Below are 24,886 nucleotides of genomic sequence, written 5' to 3'. Positions count from 1 at the left end.
GCGTTTTTCTTCCGGTAATTAAAAATGATATTTTGTTTTGTTTTTTAAAGAAACGCTTATCGCGGTGTCATTTGTCAAAATTATATATCGACGGTGATCCAAAAAAGGCACCCGTCGACTAATCAGACCAAAAAAGAAACATATGTTGAGAAGGCGTTAATTTGGTTCGGGATCATAAGAGAGTTGTTGTTCAGAATTCAAATGAAGTGTTCTTGACCCTGAGGGCAAAAACGAAATAAAAAGGTATCATATAAAGTTGAAGCAGTTGGAGCTTGCTGGTTTAGCTTTTTACGATGGTTTGACTTTAATTTTTTAAAAAAATATAATTGACGAGAACAGTAGTTTGACATATTGAATCGGTCTCTCTCCACAAATCACAGACAATTATCGCATGGCCGAGAGTTCCGAAACTAGTACATGACATTCAACGCGTGCAAATTTGACGTTCGCAGTGTAAAAGTCATCGATCGCCTCTCTCCATCTTAAACTTGATTTGTTAAATCCGACGTCAATTGTTTACTTCGTTTACAAGTATCAATTGTATTGCCCGCAAATTTTGACTCCCAACAATGGAAGAGTTTTAATATTTGTCTCCCCCAATATTTTTTAAAACTAATCTAATATTATTTATTTTAAAGTGTATAAAGTGACACTACTTTTCTTGGATACGGACGTATAATTAAGATGTATACGAGTTTGACTTTGACTTTTTCCCAGGCATTCACAGTTCTTTCAATATCTAGCTTCTCCCGTGATTTAAAAAGAAGAAGCGTTTAATTTAGTTTATTTAAACATTTGTGTGATCGAATAAAAAGTATAATTATTTCTCACAGGAAAAAAGTATCATTACATTACTGCAGTAATTATTTCTCGGCCTTTTGGCTAAGATCAAGTGTAGAATTTATAAGAACTCGAAATCTTAATATCATCCATGTTTTGTTTCCATCAATATCATCAATGTCAATCAAGGTAGATTAAAGAATGAAATACAATAACATCTCATACAGCCCTCAACCAGAAAAGAAACTCGATCAAACAGAGAGAATCCAAAGAGTCAAATCCTTAAATGAATAAAAGAATGAACTTATTTCGTTGTGGATGAACAGGGAAATGAATCCTTCAAGCAACCCCGAGAATGGAGGGGGAAAAACGCTAACACGGCCTGAAAAGTGAAAAGATGTATATATATCTATGTACAGTTTGAATAGATAAGTATGTATGTGAGAGGCTTAATCCGAGGAAGGCGGTGAGTTCTGGTGGAGGGTGTCGTTATAAAGCATGGAAGCTGCACCGAAGTTGACAGGTTGATCTGGAAATGCGGGCGGAGGTTGAGCATAAGCAACGTGGCCGGCGTCGACATTGATCTGAAAAGCGCACCTCCCGCGACTACGGCCGGGGATGGTGGAGCAAGGGTTTCTGTGAGGACCTTCCACGGGGCCTCGCCGAAGTGATTGAATCACTAGGTTCTTCTGTAACCATAGCTCCCCTTCCAACGGCCTTGCCGCCATTATTTGCTGCAGGCTCAATATCATGATTGTTGCCAGCACTGCAAATATCTTTGTGCAGCAACCCATTTGGCCGAGGTTTTTGAGAAGAATTGGTATCTGTGAAGTGTGCCAGGAGAAGAAAGAACTATAATATCTGTAAATGGGGGAATGATAATGAAGGGAGAGAGAATAGGGTTGAGGAATTTATAGATGGATGTTCGTACCATGGTGTATGCGTATGAACGGGTAAGGTGAGGGTTGTTGAACGTCCGAGTAGATCAAAAGCCGCGTTTCGGAGTTTAAAGCAAGAGTAGAGCATAGTCTAAATCAAAGACTCGGCAATTTCCCTTTTGGACTGGAAACGAGGTAACATGTATTTTATTTGGAGTCTCGGTTTGAAAGAGTCGTCTGCGTTCCTTCTTTCATTTAGGCTTGAACGGGTCTACGGTAGAGGCCATAGTGGGCCTGCCAAATCCATTTTGTGCTCAAGTATAGTTATAACATTAAAAGTCTATTTTCTATATTTTTATTTTTTACAGTAATTTCCCCCTCCCCAATACATTACATTTGGACATTTTATAAATTTGAACATGACAGGGAAGCCAAACCTCTAAAACTGCAAAGCCTTTCTTTAATGTTAAAAAATAGAACATTTTTCAAAACATAAGTACATACACTAACTCACTAAGTGATAAATTTTAATTTTATGTAATTCCTGAAAAGGTACATACACGTATCATTCGTAAGCTTTCTGCTGAATTATCGGTATATTCGTAAGTTATATTATACTAGTAAGTATCCCGTGTATATTTTAGCATAAGTCATAAACAATTTATTATCACTAACGTGTGGAATAATAAAATATAATTTAATATTTTTTAAAAAATTAATTAAAGGCCTCAACCCTAAATCATAGTGTCATAGAAAGTGAACTTTTTGTAACTTAACCCCTTCTTCCTATAATCATGCAACTATCAAATATCCATTGTCCAAGTCAATTTTTAACTTTTAAAAATAAGAATAAGATGATTGGGAGTTAAGATGATAAGAGAGTGGTAGGGATAATGGGTGAGGAATAAGGGAAAAGGGAAATTAAGATTAAAAAAATTGAAGATGTAATTTCTATATAATTAAATTAAAGAACACAAATATAATTTACTAAAGGGCATAGAATAAAACTAAAATATAACAAAAATATTTTATCAATCATTACCACCCATGTATAAAGGTTTATATAAATCTGAAAAAATTTAACATTTTGTTTTGGCAGATAATACAGTCATTTATCTTAATCATAAAATGTGAAAAATTCAATACTAACTAATAATTAAGAATTGTCTTCAACTAAAAGTGTCAATGCAACAAAACTTAATTAAAAAGAAAATCTTAAAAAAAAAGGAAAAGAAAGAAAAGAGTGACAGCCCCAATAATTTAAAAGCAAGTTAAATTATGATACCAAATCCTGTAGATAAGATTTGCAAGCAATTTTTTATGCCCACCAAATGTGATAATAGTTACAAATTAAAATAAAATAGTGCATATATCATATAGACAGAAAGTGATAAAAAAAACTCAAGAGATAATCAACAAATAAATAGGAGAAAAAGAATACGTGAAATGTAAGATAAATATATGTTAAAAAAGAATTTATATGTTTTTTTAACATAATGATTGTCAGTTCGTAAAAGAATTGCATCATTGATGCCAAAAAAAAAAAAAAGGAATCTATAGGTGTCAAGGTCTCTTTCTACCATTAGAGGCACATCTTCCTGCAATACATAGATATGAAAGAAAATAAATTCTTAGTACTCTTTATCAATGCACTGAAAAAGAAAAAAATCTACAAGTAGAATAAATAAAATAAGAATTTTAAAATAACACTATATAATATAGAAATGCCACTGGAGATTGTTGCACATGTCCGCAACTTCATCAAGAAATTTTAATATGCCCTTGACAAGTTAATAATGTATGACTTATATATCTAACAATGTGCTCGCAATAAGATAGCAAATTTCATATATTAGTTTACTTTTTGGTTGGGTCACCTAAGATTGCATTGTGAAGGAGCCAAGAGTTGGTGCATAATCTCCTCGTATTCAAGCAATCAACTAAATGTGACCGGGAAAGCATGGAGTAGAGCAATGAGGAGGCTCTTGTTGGGAGGGAAAATCATCATGATAGTTGAGGGAGGCACAACTTGCAAGTTAAAAGATTATGGGGAAGTTAAGATAACATATGGAGGCTAACATGGGAAGCAATATGCAAAAACATGGACCTAAACACTATGGGAAGTTAAATCAAGGGTAGTTATTAGAATATGAAATTATTAAATAAATTAATTTAAACACATCTAATTGTAAAATATGATACATCTAATTGTAAAATTAAAGAAAATACGATATGATATTTGATAATAGAGATCATGGGATACAGAAATTATTCATGATTCAAAAATTTTTCATTTAAATCTACATTTTATAAATTTAGAATTTAAAATATTTAAATTAATAGGTATTAAAGGGTAGTTATTAAAATGATAAAGTCTATTATACTAATTAAATAAATTATTTAAATGTAAATAATTTTAAAATAATATGCATCACAAATTTTGAAATCCAAAAATAAAGGAGTAATAATATTAGAGAATAGAGATCATGAGACGCAAAAATTATTCACGAGACAAAAATTTCATAATTAAATAAAGTTTATTTTTTTTTATCTGTGGTTTCTTTTTCTGTATTTTAAGAATAAAGATGAGTTGATATGGAATTTTTGTATCCAAGAATTTTAAATTTTATAATGAGATAAGGTGAAATGGAAGTTAGGATTACAAAAATAAAGAAGGAGAAAAGTTGATAAACAAATGAGGAAATTAATAAGGGAGTTAAGATAATGGAAGTTACAATTATAATAATAGAGATAATGAGAGTGAGGATTAAAAAATAAATATCCAATAAAATAAGAGTATAAATTAAAATTAATTTCTTAAACTGATCCTTTATAACTTCATGAAATGGCAGTATTTAAAAAAACAGGACACATGTCATTCATAAGCATGAGCTTGTTATTAGTGGAATTAATAGCAAATAACATCTAAATTTAACTAATGAAAATTAAATCTAGCAAAAGGAATATTTTGAGCTCAATACACGACTCAAATATGATTTGAGACTATTTTGATTTCACTCCATTCCATTTTTTAACCTTAAAATTTTAAAAATACTGTGTTTAATCAGTCTGGTTCGTCCACACAGTATCGCTGATCACATACTCACATGAGTGCAGTAAAATCCCATTTCTGTCATTTTTTTCAGGCACTAAATCCTTCGGGATGACGAACTCGACGTGAAGTCAGAACCAGAACAAGATTGAAGATGATTATTTCTATTTCGATATTTCATATCCCCACACGCTTGAAGCCAACGCCCTGAAACTTCTCTAAACGGAAACATCCATAGAACCGAGACATCTTGCATACAATTGAAGAGAATTAAAGTACAAAAACTAACGTTGGTCCACTCGCAGTTTTCTGAACAGGCAAAAGCACAGATGCAACAAGACACCAAATACATTCTTACAGTCCAAGATCTGGTCATTGAACAATAACTCAAATGCGATGCAAATGAAATGGGCTAAAGGAAAAACTCGCCTACTCTATGCAAAATGAAACGAACCCCAACAAAAAGGCAGGGTACTGAATGTAAGGCGGAGGAAAAAGAAACGCTGCATACAATTCAAGACCCTATTTACTACTGTCTTGAGCGGAAACAAACTATCTTTACTGTACAGTTGGGATGAGTCTCGGAATCCTGGTTCACTATAGTACAATATACCTCCCTCCTAGTCCCAGAGCACTAGCATTGACTTTCCTGCTTCCATCTGCAAAAATATAAACAAGCTATCGCCCAACTTACCCAAGTGTGAAACATCAGGAACATCCGTACTAGAGCTATTATGCTTAAATATTGGCAGTTTGTACTAACTTTCCTGATAAAATAAAGCCTGGACTATCAGGACGGTCTATTTCTCTAATCCCAATCTCACGCAATTGTTGCAGGTGATATGCTATTTCTCGCAATAACTCGAGTCCTTCCTCTCTGTTTCTCATTATGTTGATAGTATGCTCAAGCAAACGCAGGTCTGCCTCAAGAACTCGCAACCTGCCAATCACATCATACTCAAGCTCACCATTCTCCTCGCACACTGGAGGTATTTCAGACGAAGAAACAGAATCTTGCATTGGTTGATTATTGACAATCTTTCCACAATTTTCTTGAGATTCAGAATTTATGCTATTGTCTGTTGGTTGGCAGTCATTTATGAAGCCATACACTTGCTTCTCCAACTTCTTTAACTCCTGCAAAATATATAATCTTTCATTATCAAACTCCAATTGTGGATTTTTCGCATGTGGATTTTTCGCAGGTTCCATATTCTTTTCCTCCAGAGCTATGTTTAACCCTTCAGCTTGTCTGAGATATTATGAATGCTTTCATTGTTTCCCGCACGAGAAGAATCTGGATGATCCAAACCAATATCTTTCACATTCATATCAGAGCTTGATTGAGTCAACTTCTCTAATATTGACTCATCAGGATATTTCCTCCTAAAATACTCAAGCTCTGCTTCCAGGTCCTCCAGCTCTCTCTCCTTCTCAGCAAGAAGGTTGTTGGCTTTTTGCAAGGCTTCTGTCTCGTACTCTGACTGCTCCTCCATCATCCTTAGGCATTGCAAAGCTTCCATATGCAGTGTCGCTTTTTCTTCCTGCAGCCTTGTTATCATGGCTAATGCTTGATTTGCAGCAACTGCAGAAGCATTTCTTTCTTCCTCCAGCTCTTTATACAGAGCACTCACAAGTTTCTTGCCATGATCTACTTGCCTTTTTAATCTGTCAACGACACTTTCACCTTCAATTTCACTGACAATGCTTCCATCCAGGGAGAGACCAGACTCATTTCTCTCTAGTGAGACCCTCTTTTGAAGTATCTGTATTCCAGCAGAGTTTGAAGCATCAGAAGTCTTAGCTTCATCACTATTTACAGAAAATCTAGGACTCAAATCATTTACTGATAGGTCAGTGCCCCGAGCAGCAGATAGTTGTGACAACAATATCTTCAAATCCTCACTGATTCTTGAAGAATCCTTCCCAAGCCATTGCTCAGCAAGCATACCAGATAACTGCCTTCCTCTATTACTTACAGCTAGTTTATAAGCGTCTCCAAGATCCAGTAAATTAGGAAATTGTTGACCATTTTCCCATAACACAAAACCTGCTTCAGATGTTGCTCGCTTAATGTCTGGTTTAATGATTTCCTCGTCCCCTATGGTAGACCGTTGCTCAGATGTCAGTCCCACCGTGCAAGTTGTCAAATCGTCACCTATTCAAAGGGTAGTTCCATCAATTTAAGTGAAGGTTTTCTTTTGAAAAATTACATTCAATGGCCTTAAGTTTAAAAGGAAAAATAATAACTTTAGGATGACCTGATTATAAATCATGAAAGACCTGATTGGAACTCGGGGAAAAAACGAATTCTAACAAGGTCTTTGACTACAAGTTTTAAAAACTTAAAAAGTTCTTTGTTTTTATTATTGCTCTATTGTCGATTATTCCCCTTTTGTCAAAACAAAAATTTATACGAGGGTGACGTTCATGTAGGTGAAACCATGGACTTATGAACATTGAAAACGTGGTTCTTCTTTTCTCATCAAAGCAACTTCAACTTCTCATCAACTAATACTAAGATAATGACATTATATTTTTTATTTCTGCAGAATTGCAAGGTAGACAAAGAGAGGTACTAAAATATAACTTACAGGTTTCTTTTGAAGCTTCCACTGTGGTTGCTGCTGCAGATTTACTTCCATGAGTATCTTTGTATTCTGAATGCATCCCTGGCTCTGATTCTATTGATGGTTTACACGGAGAAGCTGAGCATATAGGTTTTTCTGAGGCCAAATCCTCATCTAAGTCAATGACACAAGGCTTCCTCCGTACACATTGAGCATTTATATCTTCCTTCGTATCACGTGTTTCGCGAATTGGAGTGCTTATGACATCATCATCATCATCAGATAAAGCAACTTCAGACTCACCATCAGAGGTGAGCTTCAGTTCTGTGTACCCGACATGAGACAAAGGATCAATCTGACTAATTATTCTTAGGTGAGTTGCTCTCACTGATACAGGCGGTTCTGACGTCCACTTCTCATGAAAATTGGTTCCAATATCACCTGATGATGATGGAATATCAAATTCTGTAGCCTCAGACCTGACTGACTTGGTCAATACCAACCTTGGATCATTACCCCGAAAGACCCTTGGCTCGTCACAACAAGAACATTGTTTTGTGGTTGAGAGAGAAACCTTATGGTCATCCAATAACGGGTCCTGGTCATACGGGATCTTAGATCCCTCCCCCAATTTACCGAGCAGTAACCGGCAAGTTTCGGAATTGGATTTATTGACAGTAGCGAAGGAGAAAAGACAATCTTCACACATCCCATGAACATTAACTAGCTTGTCATGTGCACGACAAAGAATTAAGGTAGAAATCTCCAACTTATGATCTCTGCAAATCAAGTTCCAATAGTATCCTTTTCTCTCCTTGCCTAACACATGATCAAGCCTCGAGCACAGCAGGCATGGCATTTGCAATTGGCAGTGGCATGCGAATTTCGTAATGATGAAGGAAAAGACAGCATCAACGAACAGGAAAGAGATCAGCAACCATTCAAGCAAGGCTGAAGCCAAGGCTGCAGTGACGCCCGCGGAAAGGTTGCGTGAATTAGCAGATGAGATTCCCGCGGTAGCCATTGTTGAGTCAATTCAAGTGACTCCAAATGGAGAAACCGAATGCTTGCAATGGGCCGAACTCCAATGTTCTCGATATGGTATCGTTCAAGGCAAAAGGAAAAGTGCTGGGAAAAGGGAACAGAATTAGATGACTGATAGCTGTTTTGCCCAAGAATCAGAAGTTGTACAAAAATAATAACGGGTGTGTCGCAGGGAAAGTACTAGAACAAGATCAAGCATCGTAATCTAAATACCCCCAAAGTCAAATTTTTTGTATTCGGATGACTTTAACCGGATGCTAAATTAGCAATGAATCAATAGCGTTCCAGATGCAAAATAAATATCCAGGAAATCTTGAAGTGCTCAAAGGTAAAGAGATAGAAAAATACCAATATAATCAGCAGCAGATAGTTTAAGCAGAAGAAACGTATTCAAGAATCGAAACTCGCAAGTATTATGACACAGGATCAGCTAATCCATTAGATAGAATTTTGTTCTTTAAAAAGAATATGTTACTGGATGCCAAAGCAATCGGCAATCAAGATATTAGAAAAGGAAAACACAGCTCAATTATGTAAGATCAGAAAAAGACGTGATACCTTGTCAGGTGAAAAAATTATGGCCAAGTGAATTAATGCTGGGAATGAGAGAGCTCAATCAAAAAGAGTCACCCAAGAACGATTGAAAGAACAGGAAGTGATGAGCAGGGTGTGGGAGGTGAGTGATCTACACAAAGTAAATCAAAGGCCCAGCCGAGAAAGGCAGGAGCTTTCCAACGGGACGAACGCGGCAATCGCATTTTCCTATTGGCAGAGAACGACTTTTGTCAAATAAGTGATACAAACCGACGAACGCCAAAAAGTCGTCTACTGATAAATGTACGAATGGAAGCCTCATGCAATGCCGAAAATAACCCTTTAGTTGGTGAAAAAAGAGGATAAAAAGAGAGGAATTTGGTGGAGAAATGTTAACGGGCCAATCAGTGAAGAGCGAATATAACAAGTAAATGAGCGCAGTTAGCTTGAGGAGGGGGTGGGGGGTACATGTTGTGAAAACAGAACCAAGCATCGCATTAGAAGAAAACAAGGAATGAGTTAAGAAACAATGGAGAGGTCGGTTGGAAATTGAAAAAGAATATGGGGCGGCGGTTATAAAGGGGTATGGTCGGCGGCACCATAAAGGAAGGAGAGTTGATGGGTGTTGGGTGATGCCAACCTGTGTTAGGATTCCATTATCCATGATGCCCTCTCCCCTTTCAAATATATTTTCCTAAAATATTCATATTATTAATGTTTAATTAAAATGCACCATTAAATGCAAATCCTCGTATAGCATTGGAAATTTTTATTAAATGAACTTTAAAATGGGAGAATTTTCTTATGTTTAAGATGAAAAAAATTTGGTAGTTTTTTCCTGTATTTGGATGGGAAGAGAGTATTTTATCCACCTTTATTGTAAGACATTAAAAGATATAAATGATTTTTATTACAAGTCAGTACTGATTCAGTTTTTTTTTAAATATTAATATATTATCACTATTTAAATTAATTAACTACTTATATGATCTTTATTTCTAGCCACCTCACCAAAATTAATAAGAGATGATTAAGTCATTAATTTTGTCTAAAAAATATATATATACACTTTCAGTTCTACCTATATTTAAATGAAAATTTTTAAATATAAATTATACTCTTTTTCATAATTAATGAGTTTAAATAAAAATAATGTTAAAAAATATAATTAATATTTCATAAAGTGTATTATATTAACAACCATATCAATCTCTTATGAAAAAATTTCACTTCAATATTAGCAAAATTGAAAATCTCCTTCATCGCTTATAAATTTAATAATTTAACCATACCTCCATATATTTTTGTAAGTAATTAGAAAAACTTTGTACTAAAAAAATGAGGAACATACTTCCTCTCATTGTAAAACATTTTCAATCATTTCATATATTTTAATAAATGTTAGTTTTTTTATATCATAAAGAGATAATATGTGTTTTTATTTTTATTCTTAATTTTAAATATTGACATAACTATATTAAATATGTTTACGCTAATCAATAAAAGATAAAATTAAAAAATTAATTTAATTATTATTTAAAAAAAGATTATTATTTTTAAAAGATACTATGTAACAGATAAGGTATGAAAGTTACTATGTCACGCTGTATATTAATTTTTATTGCTATTAATTATTAATATTAATATTACTTAGGCGATTGGAGCCATGGACGCTATTCATGTTCCGAACATACTCCGCAGGATGAGCGTGGCGGCACGCCGTGGAGATGGTTCTGCTTTAACGCCCACACCGGTGGAGGAATGAATCTTCCCAATTTTGATGGGAATATATCAATAAAAGACTTGAAAAAAATTTAATATCAAACAAGAATATAAATGGATATGTAAACTTGCTAATTGTTAATATTTATTCATTAAAATTTTTTATTAGATATTAAATTCTTTTAAAAAAATTTAATCATATTCTCCCTCGTATTTATATTTAATTACATCTTGATATTCTTGTCTCAAACTCTCAATTATCAACACTATTTACATTGAGTAAAGAGTATTTAATTAACATGTTTTATTGGGACCAGAAAAAAATTCATTAACTTTATTTAAATATACATTCTTTAATAATACGTTTTCTCTCATTAACATTTAATTGAGGATAAAGTCAAAAAATATGATATAAAATTTTAATGATGTAATTTATAAATAAAAAAAAAAATATTTTCTATCCATCACATGAATAATGTAACATTCTAATTTAATTTTTAGAGTTAATTAGAATTAATAAAAAAATAAAAAGAATGTTTGAAGGTAAATAAATTAATTAGGAGATTTTTCAGTTTAACTTAAAATATAATTTTATGCTAAGATGTGTTTTTAGGGAGGAAAAAAAAAAGTTAAGGCCTGTTAACTTAAATGTTAAGTTATGATGATGATGATGATGATGATGATGATGAATGAGAAATATGTGCAGTAGTATAAGGAAAATATATATATATATATATATTATAACAACAATTTTGGAGGAAAGGTAGTGGAAAGGGAGTATATCAATTGTGATTTTGCCTTTTCAGGTAGAAGGTAAGAGATTTTGAGGTAAGATTTTATATTCAAAACTCCTTTTATAAATATTTTTCTATTCATTTAAAACTTTCTGATGATAGTAAAATTTTTATGAGTTGAGTAAATTTTAAAGTTTAAACTTAGAGTAAGTATTGATTTTTAATAATAAAAACTATTAATTAGTAGAGATAAACTAGTACTTAAATTCTATTAGTTTAGAGTTGTTTTATTGACTTATTTGAGAGTTTAAAATTAAGTTTTTAACCATAAAAATTGTGATTTATAATGTATAGGGCATCCATATTAATTAAATTGTATTTTTGGGATTTAGATAGGTTAATTTAATTAAATTTTGAATTTTATTAGAGGAATTTAGATTGAAAGGATATGGTTGTAAATGTGAGAAGTTTAGTTGAATTTTATATTTAATTGATAAATTACTATATATATATATATATATTGATGGTATTTATATCATTCAATATCGTAGATTAATCTGTTGTTATGGTTAAGAAATTTTCTATATGTTTGAGTTAGTTATAGCTTGCAAAAGAGGTAATATTGAAATATCCTTTCATATATTGAGATAATGGTTTTCATTAATGTGTGTGTGTGTTTATACTAGTATAATCTTATTGTGGAATGTAACATTTGTTTTATGTGATGTAAAAAAAATAATAAGGACAATTAGTAATATGATTGTTTGTTTGATATTGATGATTGAATATTTATGCATCGTGGTTTGCCTCCACTATACATGTAGTGGTTGGCTTTTTTATTATAATTCTCAATGTCTTTGATATTTTAGAATGATGGGCACTTCTTTTTTAAAGAAGGAAATCCTATTCTAATGGCAATGACCTTTGAACAACTTCAATTTAAGTTCTAGTTAATGGTAATAAGGGAGTTGAGAGCTATAAGGGTGAGGTTGAAAAATGTATCACTGTTGTTTTAATTTTATATTGAATTAGAAATTGTTATATAATTGTGAACATTACATTTCTTATTTTATATATTGATTGTGAAATATATTTATGTATCTATAGATATGTTTGCGAACTAGTTTAAAAAAGTATCTTAGTATATATTAGAATAATTAATTATTATTGAGATTTTGATCTCACATGATACTTTTTATCATGTTTAAGTGAGCAATTAAGTAGGGTTACAGCCTTACAGGGAGGGTATTGAAGAAGTAAGCTTAGGCTCCATTCTCTCAGCTTGGCACGCGGTTCTCTATTTATTTTAAAATTATAGTTGCTATGATTTAAGGACCCTTTATAAATTTTATTTTGGATAATTATTATAAGTTATTTGACTATAATTACTTAATCTTTTTGTTTGAGTTGGATAACTTTTAAACATGTCGATTTGGACTATATTTTTTTTATTGGGCCAAGCCCATTTATTTTGAATTGTACATATTAATGGTATAAAAAATGTGTGTTTAACAAAATTGATTGTAACTATAAACTGTTGTTGTACTCTAAACTTACTGCAAATTGTGTATTAGGCTTCATCTGCCTTAACCCAATAATGATTGTTGATGTCATTTTATTTGAACAGGTATATTTTTTAAAAAAATTTATTTATAAAAGAAAAAGGGGGAAAGGTTTTCTTTTGTAAAAAAGAAATTGTGATAAGAATTAGGTCTGTTACAAATAAAACTGTGAGGAGTAAATTTATTGAATTTTTAGATAAAACAAAATAGGTTGAAAGTGACTCATATTTCCTTGTGATTATTCCATAAATTTTTAGACTAATTTATTTTTTAAAAAAATTTCCATAACTTTTCAATTATATCCTTGAGTTAAATAAATCTAATGGTTAACTTATTCAAACTATCCGGTTAATTATTTGAATAGAATATAATAAATTAAAAATATAACTAATATATATATATATATATATATATATAAAACCAAGATGTCGGGTGGAGGAAGTAAATAGGTTAAGAGAGAGAACATAAATTGCTATAGATTGCTATTTACTTAACGCAATGCAGAACATTGAACAAACGAAAAGAGGAGTGGATGAATATTTGAAACCGCCCCTTTCTTTTTGGCGCCGTTAATGGCCGTGCTCAGTTGGTTCCATTTAAGCATGAATGATACAAGGCTGGCGCGTTGGAGTCACGTATCATTTGTTCCTCGTAATGGTGCACTCTCTTTGGTAGTCTGTGTTCCTTCAACATCTCTACTTTTTGTTTCCTTCTTTTATCCAGACAACAACTTACATAAAGCTTTCTTTCTTAATAAAATAGAACACATGTAAGCTAAGCCAAGCCAACAAGCCAAGGCGAGCACTTACTTTTCCATGCCTTTCAAATTTCAATCTTTCATTATATTTATCCTTTAAGAAAAAGTTATTGAAAAAAATATATATGCATATTTTTACAATTTCACTCAATTTTAAATCAAATCATTATAATTTTTTTCTTTTAACTAATCTTTTATAATTTGATCAATTAAAATTTTAATTTCTAAAAATTAAAATCCTTAAGTTTTTCCTCTAAAAAAGTAAAATTAAGAACTTTTATATTTTTAATAAATGATTGTATAAATTTAGAATTAATTACATAATCTTTATAACTCAAAATTTATATAATTAGGTTGTCTTCTAAATTTTTTATACCGGAAGAATGTTCATAAAAAATCAATAAAAATGCAAACAATGTATTAAATCAAATTTTATTTTTTTATGTTGGCTAAAAGTATTAAATTAAATTTTCTATAAACTCCAAGAATATTTTTTTCTTTATAAAATTTAATAATTTATTACTAATTTTAAATTTCAAGGGTTAACATATATGTTTAACAGATCAAACTATAAAAGCTTGATTAAAACAAAAAAAAATTGCAGGGACTTAATTTAATAATTTAAACTAATATTTAATAACATTTTTGTTGCCATTGAAATAATTTACTATTCACTGTTATAATACTATTTTTAGAGGTATTAAACAAGAGCCAAATTTTATACAGTATGTCGCTTCCTAATTCATGTACAGTAATTTTAAAAGACAAGTGCAGCGGAAGATTACTATCATGGCTAATAATATTGACAGGGCACCGGCTTAGATATTACCATAGTAAAGGTTATGTAAAAAATAATGTAGATGGTGCATTTTGTTCTAAAAGTGGTAAGTAGTAACATATTTCATTATTTACATATATTTTGTGATGATTTTTTTGCATTGTTGCGTCTTACAAAACTCAATTCTTACATATTTAGACATTTATTGGCCTTTATAATCAATTACGGCTAGCCTAGGGATATTTTGATCATTTTAATAATTTTTGGATAAATTTAAGACATTAACTTAGTTTGTATTTTTCTTAATATCAATGAAATAAGTTTGAAAACTCAAGTTCATTCTACAGTACAAAATGATATCAAAAAACATAAGTCATAAGATATTCCAAAAAAAAATATTAATATTAAGTTGTCATATTTTATAGCCCAAGAACTTGAAAATGGCTCTATATTTTGTAATTAAATTTGGGTTTTAATTTGAAATTTTGCATACATGCTTTGATCACTCATGTGTGCATAATTATAGGTCCAAACAAGGATTTGGATAAAGATTAAGTGGCTAAAAGATTAGATTATAAGACAAACTACAGAGCAAGAAGACTCTAGAGTAACATATGTGCAAGATTATATTCAAAGAGTTTCTAATAACTCTAAAACATACGGATTTCAACCAAGCATCTTCATTTTAGAAGTGTTAGTGAGTTTTGATCAAGTGTGAAAGCCTCCAAGAAGAGCTATAAGTGCACTCAAGTCAATTTAACTTAATTAGTGGTCACATGTACTGTTTTACTCTCTAACTAAGTTGTTAAGTAGTTTTAGATTTATCCTTAGTTTTAATCACCTAAAATCCACCCCCTTTCACTTATTTTACACCCCCACATGCTGACTAAGTAATCCAGATGCGATTTACAAAGTGGACATCTCACTAAACATATTATTTTATCACCCACTCACTTACACATTCTCTTACTTCATAATTCTAGTTCTGAACATTTTCATCCCTCTCTCTATCTCCTCTTATTCTCTTCACTTTCAGCAGCCTTTTTTCTCTTCTTAATCAAGGTTTGAAGCTATGAAAATCATTTAAGGAGGTATCCCTGCATGGATTATGAAGAGAACCACTTTATTTGTTGACATTCTTGCTACCAATCTGATCATGTTTACTTTTCCCTACTTCACATTGGCAGTCTGAGTTGTTGATTTCTTGTGCTTGTTTTTGGGAATATTTTGTGTTGTTTTTGATTTGTTGGGTTATTGACCTGTGTTCGTTATTTGCTTCATCTCTATTCCTTGTCTTTCTCACCGATAGTATTTGATGTTAAAAATTTGGGTTTGATTGCTTTTTGATATTGAAAATATGAGTTTGATTTTTCACTATAGTGTTCTAGGTTGGGAGAATAACAAGTAAAGACATTATAAGAATATTAATATTAAATTATGATTTTTCAACAATGACATTCTCAAATTTAAGTACCTCGTTTAGCGTGTTTCAGTATTAAAGTTTTTAATTTGGCATGACAATATTACTTAAAAAAGTTTAGAATACCAGACATTTTAAAAGAAAAAATTTTAGAATATTTTTACCCTTTTGCCCTTTTTTAAAATTGTTTTGTTAAAAACTAGTTTAGCTTAATTTGTAATGGCTAAGTTTTACTCCGAACAACTTTCAATTATTTTCAAATTGAAAAATTTTGGATTATTTTACAAAAAAATTTCAGTTTATTAAAATATTTTTTAAAAAAATAAGAAAAATACAATCATCGATCCCTATAATTTCATCAAGTTTTGTTTTTAGTTCCTATATTTTTTTTCTGATGTTTTCAATCCATATAGTTTTAAAAAAATTGGGTGATGTTTGTTTTCAGATCCCCATAGTTTCAATACTAAAAATACTTGTAAAAAATTATAAGGATTAAAAAAAAAATTCGATGAAATTATAAGAATCAAAGATTATATTTTTTTAAAAAAATATATCCAGTAATGATTTTTACCACACGTTAACCAGCTTTTACTAAACTAATTTTTATAAAGGAATTTTTTTGGTGCAGATTTTATAAATGAATTTTTGAAAAAGGAAGTTTTGGCCAATGTAAAAACTAAACATACACAGTCATAAAAAAAAGTCACTGGCTTGCATCTTCATGAGGAACCTCTGACATGGTGCTCCGCAGATGTGAAACAGGTTTAGTTTGCGAAATTATATTCTTTTATACAGGTTAAAGGGTGAATTTGTCTTGAAATTTTTTTTGCTAGATGTAATTGAATCCTTAAATTTTGACTGGAGTAATGTTGTTTTAAAAGTTCAAAATATGATGCAATATCATTCTACAATAATGTTTGAGTAATGCTGATTATTATTTCAAGGAACAAAAATTATAATGAAGGACTTAAAAAAAATATTTATTAAAGATGATCTTAAAAATAGCTATTATTTAAAAGGATTAAACACGAAAATATAATTTTGAAAACATTATATTACCCTTAATCATGTCTCCTAAAATTTTCTAACCACATCTGGCTCGCCGTATTTGACAGTTATTAAAAAAAAAAAACACACACACACAAATTCGAGAGAAAGCTGTACTTTTATATAGCAAAGAGACGGAAAAAAAAAATGAAAAAAAGAAGAAGGAGAAGCTAATTTAGTGTCCAGGAACTACAAACAAATTAATAGTCTTATCTCTCTTAAAAATTCACGACTCTAGAGATTGACATAGCATGCGTTTTTGGCAAAATTGAATAATTCTTTAAAAAGTAAATATTTTTAAAATTATATTGATTTAATTTTTATAAGTAAATATTTTTAAAAAATTAGATTGATTCAATTATTTAAAAGTAAATATTTTTAAAATTATATTGTTTTAATTAAATTTAATACTTCTTTTTATTTTTGAGTGTGGAGTATGAAATTGAAAACTGCACAGCTTTATTTTTTAAAAGAATATTTTGTAACTTGAACAGTATCCTATGTAAATTTTAAGGTGGACAAATTTTGTACTAAGGTTATAGTAGTCAAGTACATATACCTTGGTTCATCATCCTAATATTAACTTTTATGATATTTTATAATAAATTTTAGCAGTATTAGATCCCTCTTCCTAATTTTTCCCATTTTAAGTATTAAATGGCAATTTCGCTTCCAAAGCTTGTCTTAAAAAAAGAGTAATTGCTATTGTAAATTTTTTCTTGGCGCAATATTTTTGGGTATCAACTTTTAAGTAAAAAAAAGAATTCAACATAACTCTTCATAACTCAAAATTAGAAGAAAATAAAGATTGAATTACATTGAATACCTTCAAATCAAAATATAAGCTAATCTGTGTCGCTCATGTGCAAGTATGAAAAAGGAATGTATTTAAGCTTGTACAAGAACTATTCATGGATATAAAAAGGGCAAGTCTAAACTTCAAAATAAAGTCTATGAAGTGCTCAAAGTATAGTTCATTTTGCCTTGAAGCAATATCTATTTTTAAAATCTAAAAACATGAACCATTTTTAATAATGATAATGGATTGTTAGATTTTTTTTATTTGAACATTATTAATAATAAAAAACACTGTACTAAATTGAAATTCTATGATACAATTTTTCCTCTAAAAAAACTGTTACGGCAAAATTATTCTTTACCTCCATTCAAAATTTTCAATTAGCAGTTAATGTTAGTCAAACATTACTACAAAATTGTATCATTTTTTATATTTTTAGAATAATATTACCCAACACTAATTAAAAGTTAAGGATGATAGTTGCTCCTTGCAAAAAACTTAATAACGGAATAAATTTCCCTGTTAACACTTCTTTTATTTCTATGTATAGATATATAAATTTCATATGTAACGGCAAAAAGGTTTGGTTCTGTTCTCTAAACAAAAAATAATTCAATGCGGCCGGACTAACATAATTTCAATGTAACCATTCTGAGCCCAGAATAGACGAGCAGGAGCAGCACAAGGTTAGGTTAAGATTTAAGTGGAACGAATGTCTAACCTGATCCACTTGTTTTCTAAGCAAACATGTTTACTTTCTTTTGGTTTTTGAGAACTTTTAGATACCAAAAATTGGATGGGCCGCATAACCCCCCGTCAAAAAAAATTAAAAAAGAAAAGAAAAGTTATGATAGATTATGGTAGTAATGATTTTTGAAATAATATTGTTGATGTCCTTGGCACGCTTCTAATTAAAGTAACATCATCAATATGTGTCTGAAATGTACATAGAAAAGTAAATTTATGTATATATCACGCCATTCCATTCGAAATGCATGCGCAGAGGCACCATTTTGTAAATAAATTTTTTACATTTCAAAAACACTTTCTCACTTTTAAAATGTTAAAAGGTATTTGAAATAATTTTTTGGGAGTGAAAGAATTTTAAAAAGGGACTTTTCAAATGGGCTCGAATGAAAAAAATTCAAAATCCATCCAGTAACTTTTAAAAAATGACATATTATTTGGTCATACTACTTTAAATTTAATCTTTTATTTTTTATTTAAAAAATAATTAATTTATTAAAAATATAATTATCATTTAAATAATAATAACTAGACATCAGGTTTTCAATATTACAAATTGAATAATTAATTACATTATTTTTTAGTATTAATGTATAATAAAAATTATAAATTTTTATCACATTTTTTAAAATTACAAGTTAAAAAAGTACAAATAATTAGAAATCAAGTTTTTAGTATTATAGATCAAATTTTATGTTATTTAAAATCTTTATCATATTTTTTAAATATATTATATTTGTATAATAAAAATTATAAATCATCATAAATTAATGTCCTTTTTTATAACTGTACGTTTAAAAGCATGTTTTACTATCATAATCCAAACAATTTTTAATTTATTAAATTAATTTTTGAAAAAAATATAAACATAAATTTCATTACAGCAGTTGATTTTCATTGAACTAATTTTTATCAAATTAATTTTTAACAAATTAAAAACTAAATACATACAAAATTATCCTTCCTTGAAGGAAAAATCATACACTTCACAAATTACTTGTATTTCTCACTAAAACAACAACTTTAAATGCATAATTTCAACATTGATTCAACTAACCACCCAAAAAGGGGAAATCAACTAACAATAATCAATGTAAAATATACATAAAAAATAGAAAAGGCTTACAACTTTCTTATCATTTTTATTTTTTAACTGTATATCTTATTTTTAATATCAATATAAAATGTAAAATCACATTATCTTTATTATGCAATCAGCAATTATTCCCAGGCTCCATTCAATTTTACTTTTTTAAGGATTTAACAAATATAACCTACGTTATAAGATCAAACTAAGTAAATAACTTACTAATTATTATATTTTATATTATAATCAGTTTATTATATTTGTTAATAATATATCATTGTACATCAATAATAAACTCCTTTCAAATTTTTAAAATTTTAATAATAAATTTTTTATATATTAATGATAAATCTTCTATATATTAATGTGAATTGACCATACTCCTAAATTTTTAAATATTTGGTTTACATTTTTTGGATGCAAAATTTTTTTCAACCAGTCAGCTAATTTATCTTATTTTTTATTATTTCAATATCATTTCACACGTTTTGCTGGGCCTTGTGACACATGAAAAAGAGATATCTGCTTCTTGTATAAACATTAGATTCAAGTCACAATATTCATGAACCGTAAATCTTATCATTATTTTTTCGATCAGGTAAAAAAAATCATTATTTTTTCGAATTTGACGTAATACGAAAAAGCTCAAACAATACGAAAATTGTAAAAAATTGTCATTGACGAGTCATGAATATGAGATGGTTTATACTTCATTTACATTGACATGGATAATTATATATATATATATATATATATCTATATATCTATATATAAAGTGATGAATGAAAACAGACACTGATTTTAACGCTGATATAAATTTTAGGAAAATTAATCTTTTAATTTTTAATTTATTTGTCATTCAATTTTTCAATTATAACTTATTGTGACTTAATCATTCAGCTATAACTTGCTTATAATTTAATTTTTTTAATTTTTAACTCATTTATAATGCAGTCTTTTAACTTTTATTAGTTATTTTTTTTCATATTAACTTAGATTTTACATCAAAAAGTAAGAGCAGAGTGTTTTAGAGTAATATATAAAATTTTCTTAGTCTACTTATTTAATAAGGATAACTTTTTTTTAAAAAAATAAAAATAAAAATCAAGTTATAAGCGAGTTAAAAATTAAGAAATTAAGTTGTAATAAATTAAGTTAAAGGATTGAATTGCAGTAAATTATAATTAAAAAATTAAATTATAAGTGAATGAAAAATTAATAGATTAAAATATTAATTTTTTTAAAATTTTAATTTAAACAACAGACCCACATGTGAGGCTCGCTGTAAAGCTAATATGATAAATTAACCGGAGAGTTATGAAGGCGGTAGTTTTTTTCCCCCCATGAAGCCTAAGTCGCGTTCGGGTTAGAAGGCGAAAAAAAGAAAAAGAAATAGGGCAAAACAGTAATTACCGAAAACCGGAAAAAGGAGAGGCCGATCTCCTTTGACCTAAATACCCTCTTTTTCTTCTCAGCCCCGATTCTGTGTGGCGGTATTTCCATTGTCAACCCTCACAGTTGCTCCCTCTTCTGCCCTTCTAATTCCCAATCTTCCTCTCCTCTCCTTACCCTTCTTCCCCTAATTCCGATTTTCTCCAATTCCCCGCCATTTTTCATCAACTTCTTTTCAAATTCTCCTCCTCCTTCTGCCTCCTTCCCCTCCGATCACAAAAACCCTTGCCCTTTGTTCGATCTACATCTAAATGCTTCTGCCCTTTGATTTTGCAAGTTCCGACCATTACCCAGTTCCCGTCTTTATATTTCTGATCCCAGCACTCTAGTACGATACTCTTTTTGGGCTTGGTCTGGCACCGGCGATAGGATTCTGCTTCCAATTCTTCCAGTTGAGATTTCTCAGGTGATTTTTACTAGACTTTTTTTTTTTTGGAAAAATATTATCTTGTTATTATGATTTTTTGCTCCTGCATACTCTACATGTTCACGGAGTTGAATAATCACTCCAATTCGGCTTTGATTGGAGTTCTTTAATGAAAGATTGTTCTTTTTGTTAGTTTCTCTTTCCTTGGTAGGGCTGTACGTTCTAATCTCTCAGGTTGGTCGGGTTTCGGTTCGTGGTTACTCCCTGGCTAGGTTGAAGAGGGTTTCTTTTGTGGGTTGGGCTACAATTTATTAGATTTTGAAACTTGACGGAAGTGGTGTTCTTGTTTTCTCTTATGACTTGTGTGTTGTCCCACTAGTGTTTATTAGATTATCAAGTTAAGCTCAGTGCATGCTTCTGGATTTCAAACGTGATTTTGATTTCTCGTGCCTGTTATTTCTTCCCTGCAAACAAAGGCTGATAATTTAGACCGGAATTTATTTTTGTGCCTTGAATTTTTTTCCCCCGGTCATGGTCATAAATTAATGGCAATCAAAGTGGAATGCTGGGGGACATTGGTTCTACATTACATTGAACTATGCAATTGCAATCAACAGAACACTGGACCTGCAATCTGAAGTAGTTATGATAGTCTTGGAATTCAACATGCATACTTGACATGCTCTAGTTGTACAAAACCGTCACTACATATATTATTAAGGGAGCTTTTTGTAATTAAAGGAAGGAAAACGATAAACTGCAGAGAAATAATTATCCTGTTTGGCGTTTCTTTTTCTCAAGGGGCTGTTGTGCTGCCTTTCTTTTCTTTTCTTTTCTTTCCTGTTTAACTTAACGGGGACATGTACAGTGTATGACAAACGGTGAGCAGAACAAAGTGTCAATATCATTTTATTTCGCTTGACTAATGAATTTCAGGGGTCCTTGCTGCAGGTGTTCCAAGCACTAAGCAGGTTTTTGACTAGTAAACTGAGCGGTAGTTGCTGTCGGTACATCCACTTGATGTCTTCAATGGCTAACCATGATTTGATACTTGGTCAGAGTCACAATTTAGCCCTTGGCCATGATCAGCAATTGGTGATGAGCCATAACCATAATTTGGACCTTAGCCAAAACCATGATTTGGGTCTGGGACAAACCCATGAGCATCATTTGGGTCTGGGACAAGCCCACGATCACGAGCTTGGCTTGGGGCATCCCCATGAACATGAATTGGGTTTGGGACAGGACCATGATCAAGAAGGTGGTGATGATCACAACTATGGGCACGAGAATGAGTTATCCATGGATCGAAAGCCCGAACATGATGACCATGAGCTAGCTCTATCAGAGAACAACGAGTTGACTGTTTCAGAGAACCAAGAACTCGACGAAAATCTGGAACTCGCTATTGTCCAGAACCCAGAAATGGGGATTGATTCTACCCAAGATATGAGTGTTCAGCAGTCCCACTCCCAACTAGTTGTTGCTACCACACCACCCATAATTCAGGCTCGCACAGTTGCTGTAAGTCCTAATTATGAATTAGCAGTGGGGCAAGAATTTCCTGATGTAAAGAGTTGCCGGAGGGCACTGAGGGATACAGCTATTGCTCTACACTTCGAGATGCAGACTATAAAATCTGACAAGACACGCTTCACTGCTAAATGTGCAAGTGAAGGATGTCCCTGGCGCATTCACGCAGCAAAGCTCCCCGGAGTTCCAACTTTTACTATTAGGACAATTCATGAGAATCATACATGCGGAGGAATTCATCATCTTGGTCATCAGCAGGCGTCTGTTCAATGGGTTGCGAACTCTGTGGAGCAAAGGCTGAGAGAGAACCCTAATTGCAAGCCAAAGGAGATACTAGAAGAGATTCACCGGGTTCATGGCATCACTTTATCATACAAGCAAGCATGGAGAGGCAAGGAGCGCATCATGGCTGCCATGCGCGGATCATTTGAAGAGGGATACCGCTTGCTCCCGCAATACTGTGAACAATTGAAACGAACAAACCCGGGCAGTATAGCATCTGTTTACGGAAACCCAACCGATAACTGCTTCCAACGCCTCTTCATATCTTTTCAAGCATCGATATATGGTTTTCTAAATGCTTGCAGACCACTCTTGGGGCTTGATAGAACCTATTTGAAGAGCAAGTATCTTGGTACTTTACTTCTTGCGACAGGATTTGACGGTGATGGGGCTCTGTTTCCTCTGGCATTTGGTGTTGTTGATGAGGAGAATGATGATAACTGGATGTGGTTCCTGTCTGAACTTCATAATCTGCTCGAGATTAACACAGAAAACATGCCGAGGCTTACAATTTTGTCTGACAGGCAGAAAGGAATTGTGGACGGAGTGGAAGCAAATTTTCCTACTGCTTTCCATGGATTTTGCATGCGTCACTTGAGCGACAGCTTCCGCAAAGAGTTCAATAACACAATGCTTGTTAATCTTCTATGGGAAGCAGCACATGCTCTCACTGTTATTGAATTTGAAGCAAAAGTTCTAGAGATTGAAGAGATATCACAGGATGCTGCATACTGGATTCGAAGAATTCCTCCTCGTTTATGGGCGACTGCTTATTTTGAGGGGCAGAGGTTCGGTCACTTGACAGCAAACATAGTGGAGTCTTTAAATAATTGGATACTGGAAGCGTCCGGGCTTCCCATAATTCAAATGATGGAATGCATCAGAAGGCAGCTGATGACTTGGTTTAACGAGCGCCGGGAGACGAGCATGCAGTGGACATCCATACTGGTTCCGTCTGCCGAGAGACGGGTGGCGGAGGCGCTGGAGCGCGCGCGCACCTATCAGGTGCTTCGCGCTAATGAAGCAGAATTTGAAGTGATATCCCACGAAGGCACAAACATCGTGGATATTCGGAACCGGTGCTGTCTGTGTCGTGGGTGGCAGCTCTATGGGCTGCCATGTGCGCACGCGGTGGCGGCGCTTCTGTCATGCAGGCAGAATGTGCACAGATTCACCGAAAGCTGTTTCACTGTGGCAACTTACAGGAAGACTTACTCTCAGACCATACATCCCATTCCCGATAAATCGTTGTGGAAAGAGTTGTCGGATGCCGATCCCAGTGCGAGCCAGGCTGCTGAAATCATTATAAACCCACCCAAATCACTTCGCCCTCCTGGACGACCGAGGAAGAAGCGAGTTCGGGCCGAGGACCGCGGCCGGGTAAAGCGGGTCGTGCATTGTAGTCGTTGCAATCAGACTGGCCACTTCAGAACCACTTGTGCAGCTCCCAACTAACGTTGGCGGTCTGCTTAACCCCAAGTGAAGTCATTACTGTTCTTGTTACTATTATTTATTAGTCTCTCATAGTTAAAGACTGTCCATCAATTAAATGTGAATGAATTTGAGGTAGTTGCTTTATTGTGAATAATAGTATACTCTCAAATCATTACTGCCGTTTATCTCTGCTTCATTCCATATTCTTTGGTCCAGGTTCCGTATCTATGTTCGGGTGTTGCCTGACAAGGTCGACTTCCATTCTTCTGGTTCGGGCTAATAGCCCTTGCTTAGAAGTTAAGAAATT

The 24,886-nt window shown here is 32.1% G+C and overlaps 3 protein-coding genes across 4 annotated transcripts; 1 reads left to right on the top strand and 2 right to left on the bottom strand.

Moving 5' to 3' along the window:
- Positions 1–951: 951 nt before the first annotated feature.
- Positions 952–1,781, bottom strand: LOC129302867 (uncharacterized). The gene has a single exon (XM_054941783.1). It carries the CDS (start codon positions 1,572–1,574, stop codon positions 1,230–1,232), a length of 345 nt encoding a protein of 114 aa, XP_054797758.1. The 5' UTR covers positions 1,575–1,781; the 3' UTR covers positions 952–1,229.
- Positions 1,782–4,651: 2,870 nt separating this feature from the next.
- On the bottom strand, positions 4,652–9,307 carry LOC129292336 (myosin-binding protein 1). The gene is given in 4 exon segments (XM_054929909.1): positions 4,652–5,953; positions 5,956–6,868; positions 7,305–8,408; positions 8,883–9,307. Coding segments are annotated over 3 exon segments (2,418 nt in total). The 5' UTR covers positions 8,305–8,408; positions 8,883–9,307; the 3' UTR covers positions 4,652–5,448.
- Positions 9,308–20,989: 11,682 nt separating this feature from the next.
- On the top strand, positions 20,990–24,775 carry LOC129284546 (uncharacterized). 2 transcript variants are annotated; one of them, XM_054920062.1, is made up of 2 exons: positions 20,990–21,369; positions 22,282–24,775. In XM_054920062.1, exon 2 carries the CDS (start codon positions 22,351–22,353, stop codon positions 24,598–24,600), a length of 2,250 nt encoding a protein of 749 aa, XP_054776037.1. In that variant the 5' UTR covers positions 20,990–21,369; positions 22,282–22,350; the 3' UTR covers positions 24,601–24,775. The 2 variants fall into 2 exon arrangements, with proteins under 2 accessions (XP_054776037.1, XP_054776045.1); XM_054920070.1 differs by having other exon boundaries at positions 22,267–24,775.
- The last annotated feature ends 111 nt before the right edge of the window (positions 24,776–24,886 follow it).

The sequence above is a fragment of the Prosopis cineraria genome, unplaced genomic scaffold (genome assembly GCF_029017545.1).
Source record: "Prosopis cineraria cultivar Desert tree isolate PC_DT_omini unplaced genomic scaffold, ASM2901754v1 PC1, whole genome shotgun sequence".
Lineage (NCBI taxonomy): Eukaryota > Viridiplantae > Streptophyta > Magnoliopsida > Fabales > Fabaceae > Prosopis > Prosopis cineraria.
Note: the sequence above shows the minus strand (reverse complement) of the source record. Positions and strands in the feature narration are given on the sequence as shown.

What these genes read in the sequence shown, in the direction of transcription:
- LOC129302867 (XM_054941783.1), bottom strand. Translation starts at nt 1,574, where the DNA reads ATGGGTTGCTGCACAAAGATATTTGCAGTGCTGGCAACAATCATGATA.
- LOC129284546 (XM_054920062.1), top strand. Translation starts at nt 22,351, where the DNA reads ATGTCTTCAATGGCTAACCATGATTTGATACTTGGTCAGAGTCACAAT.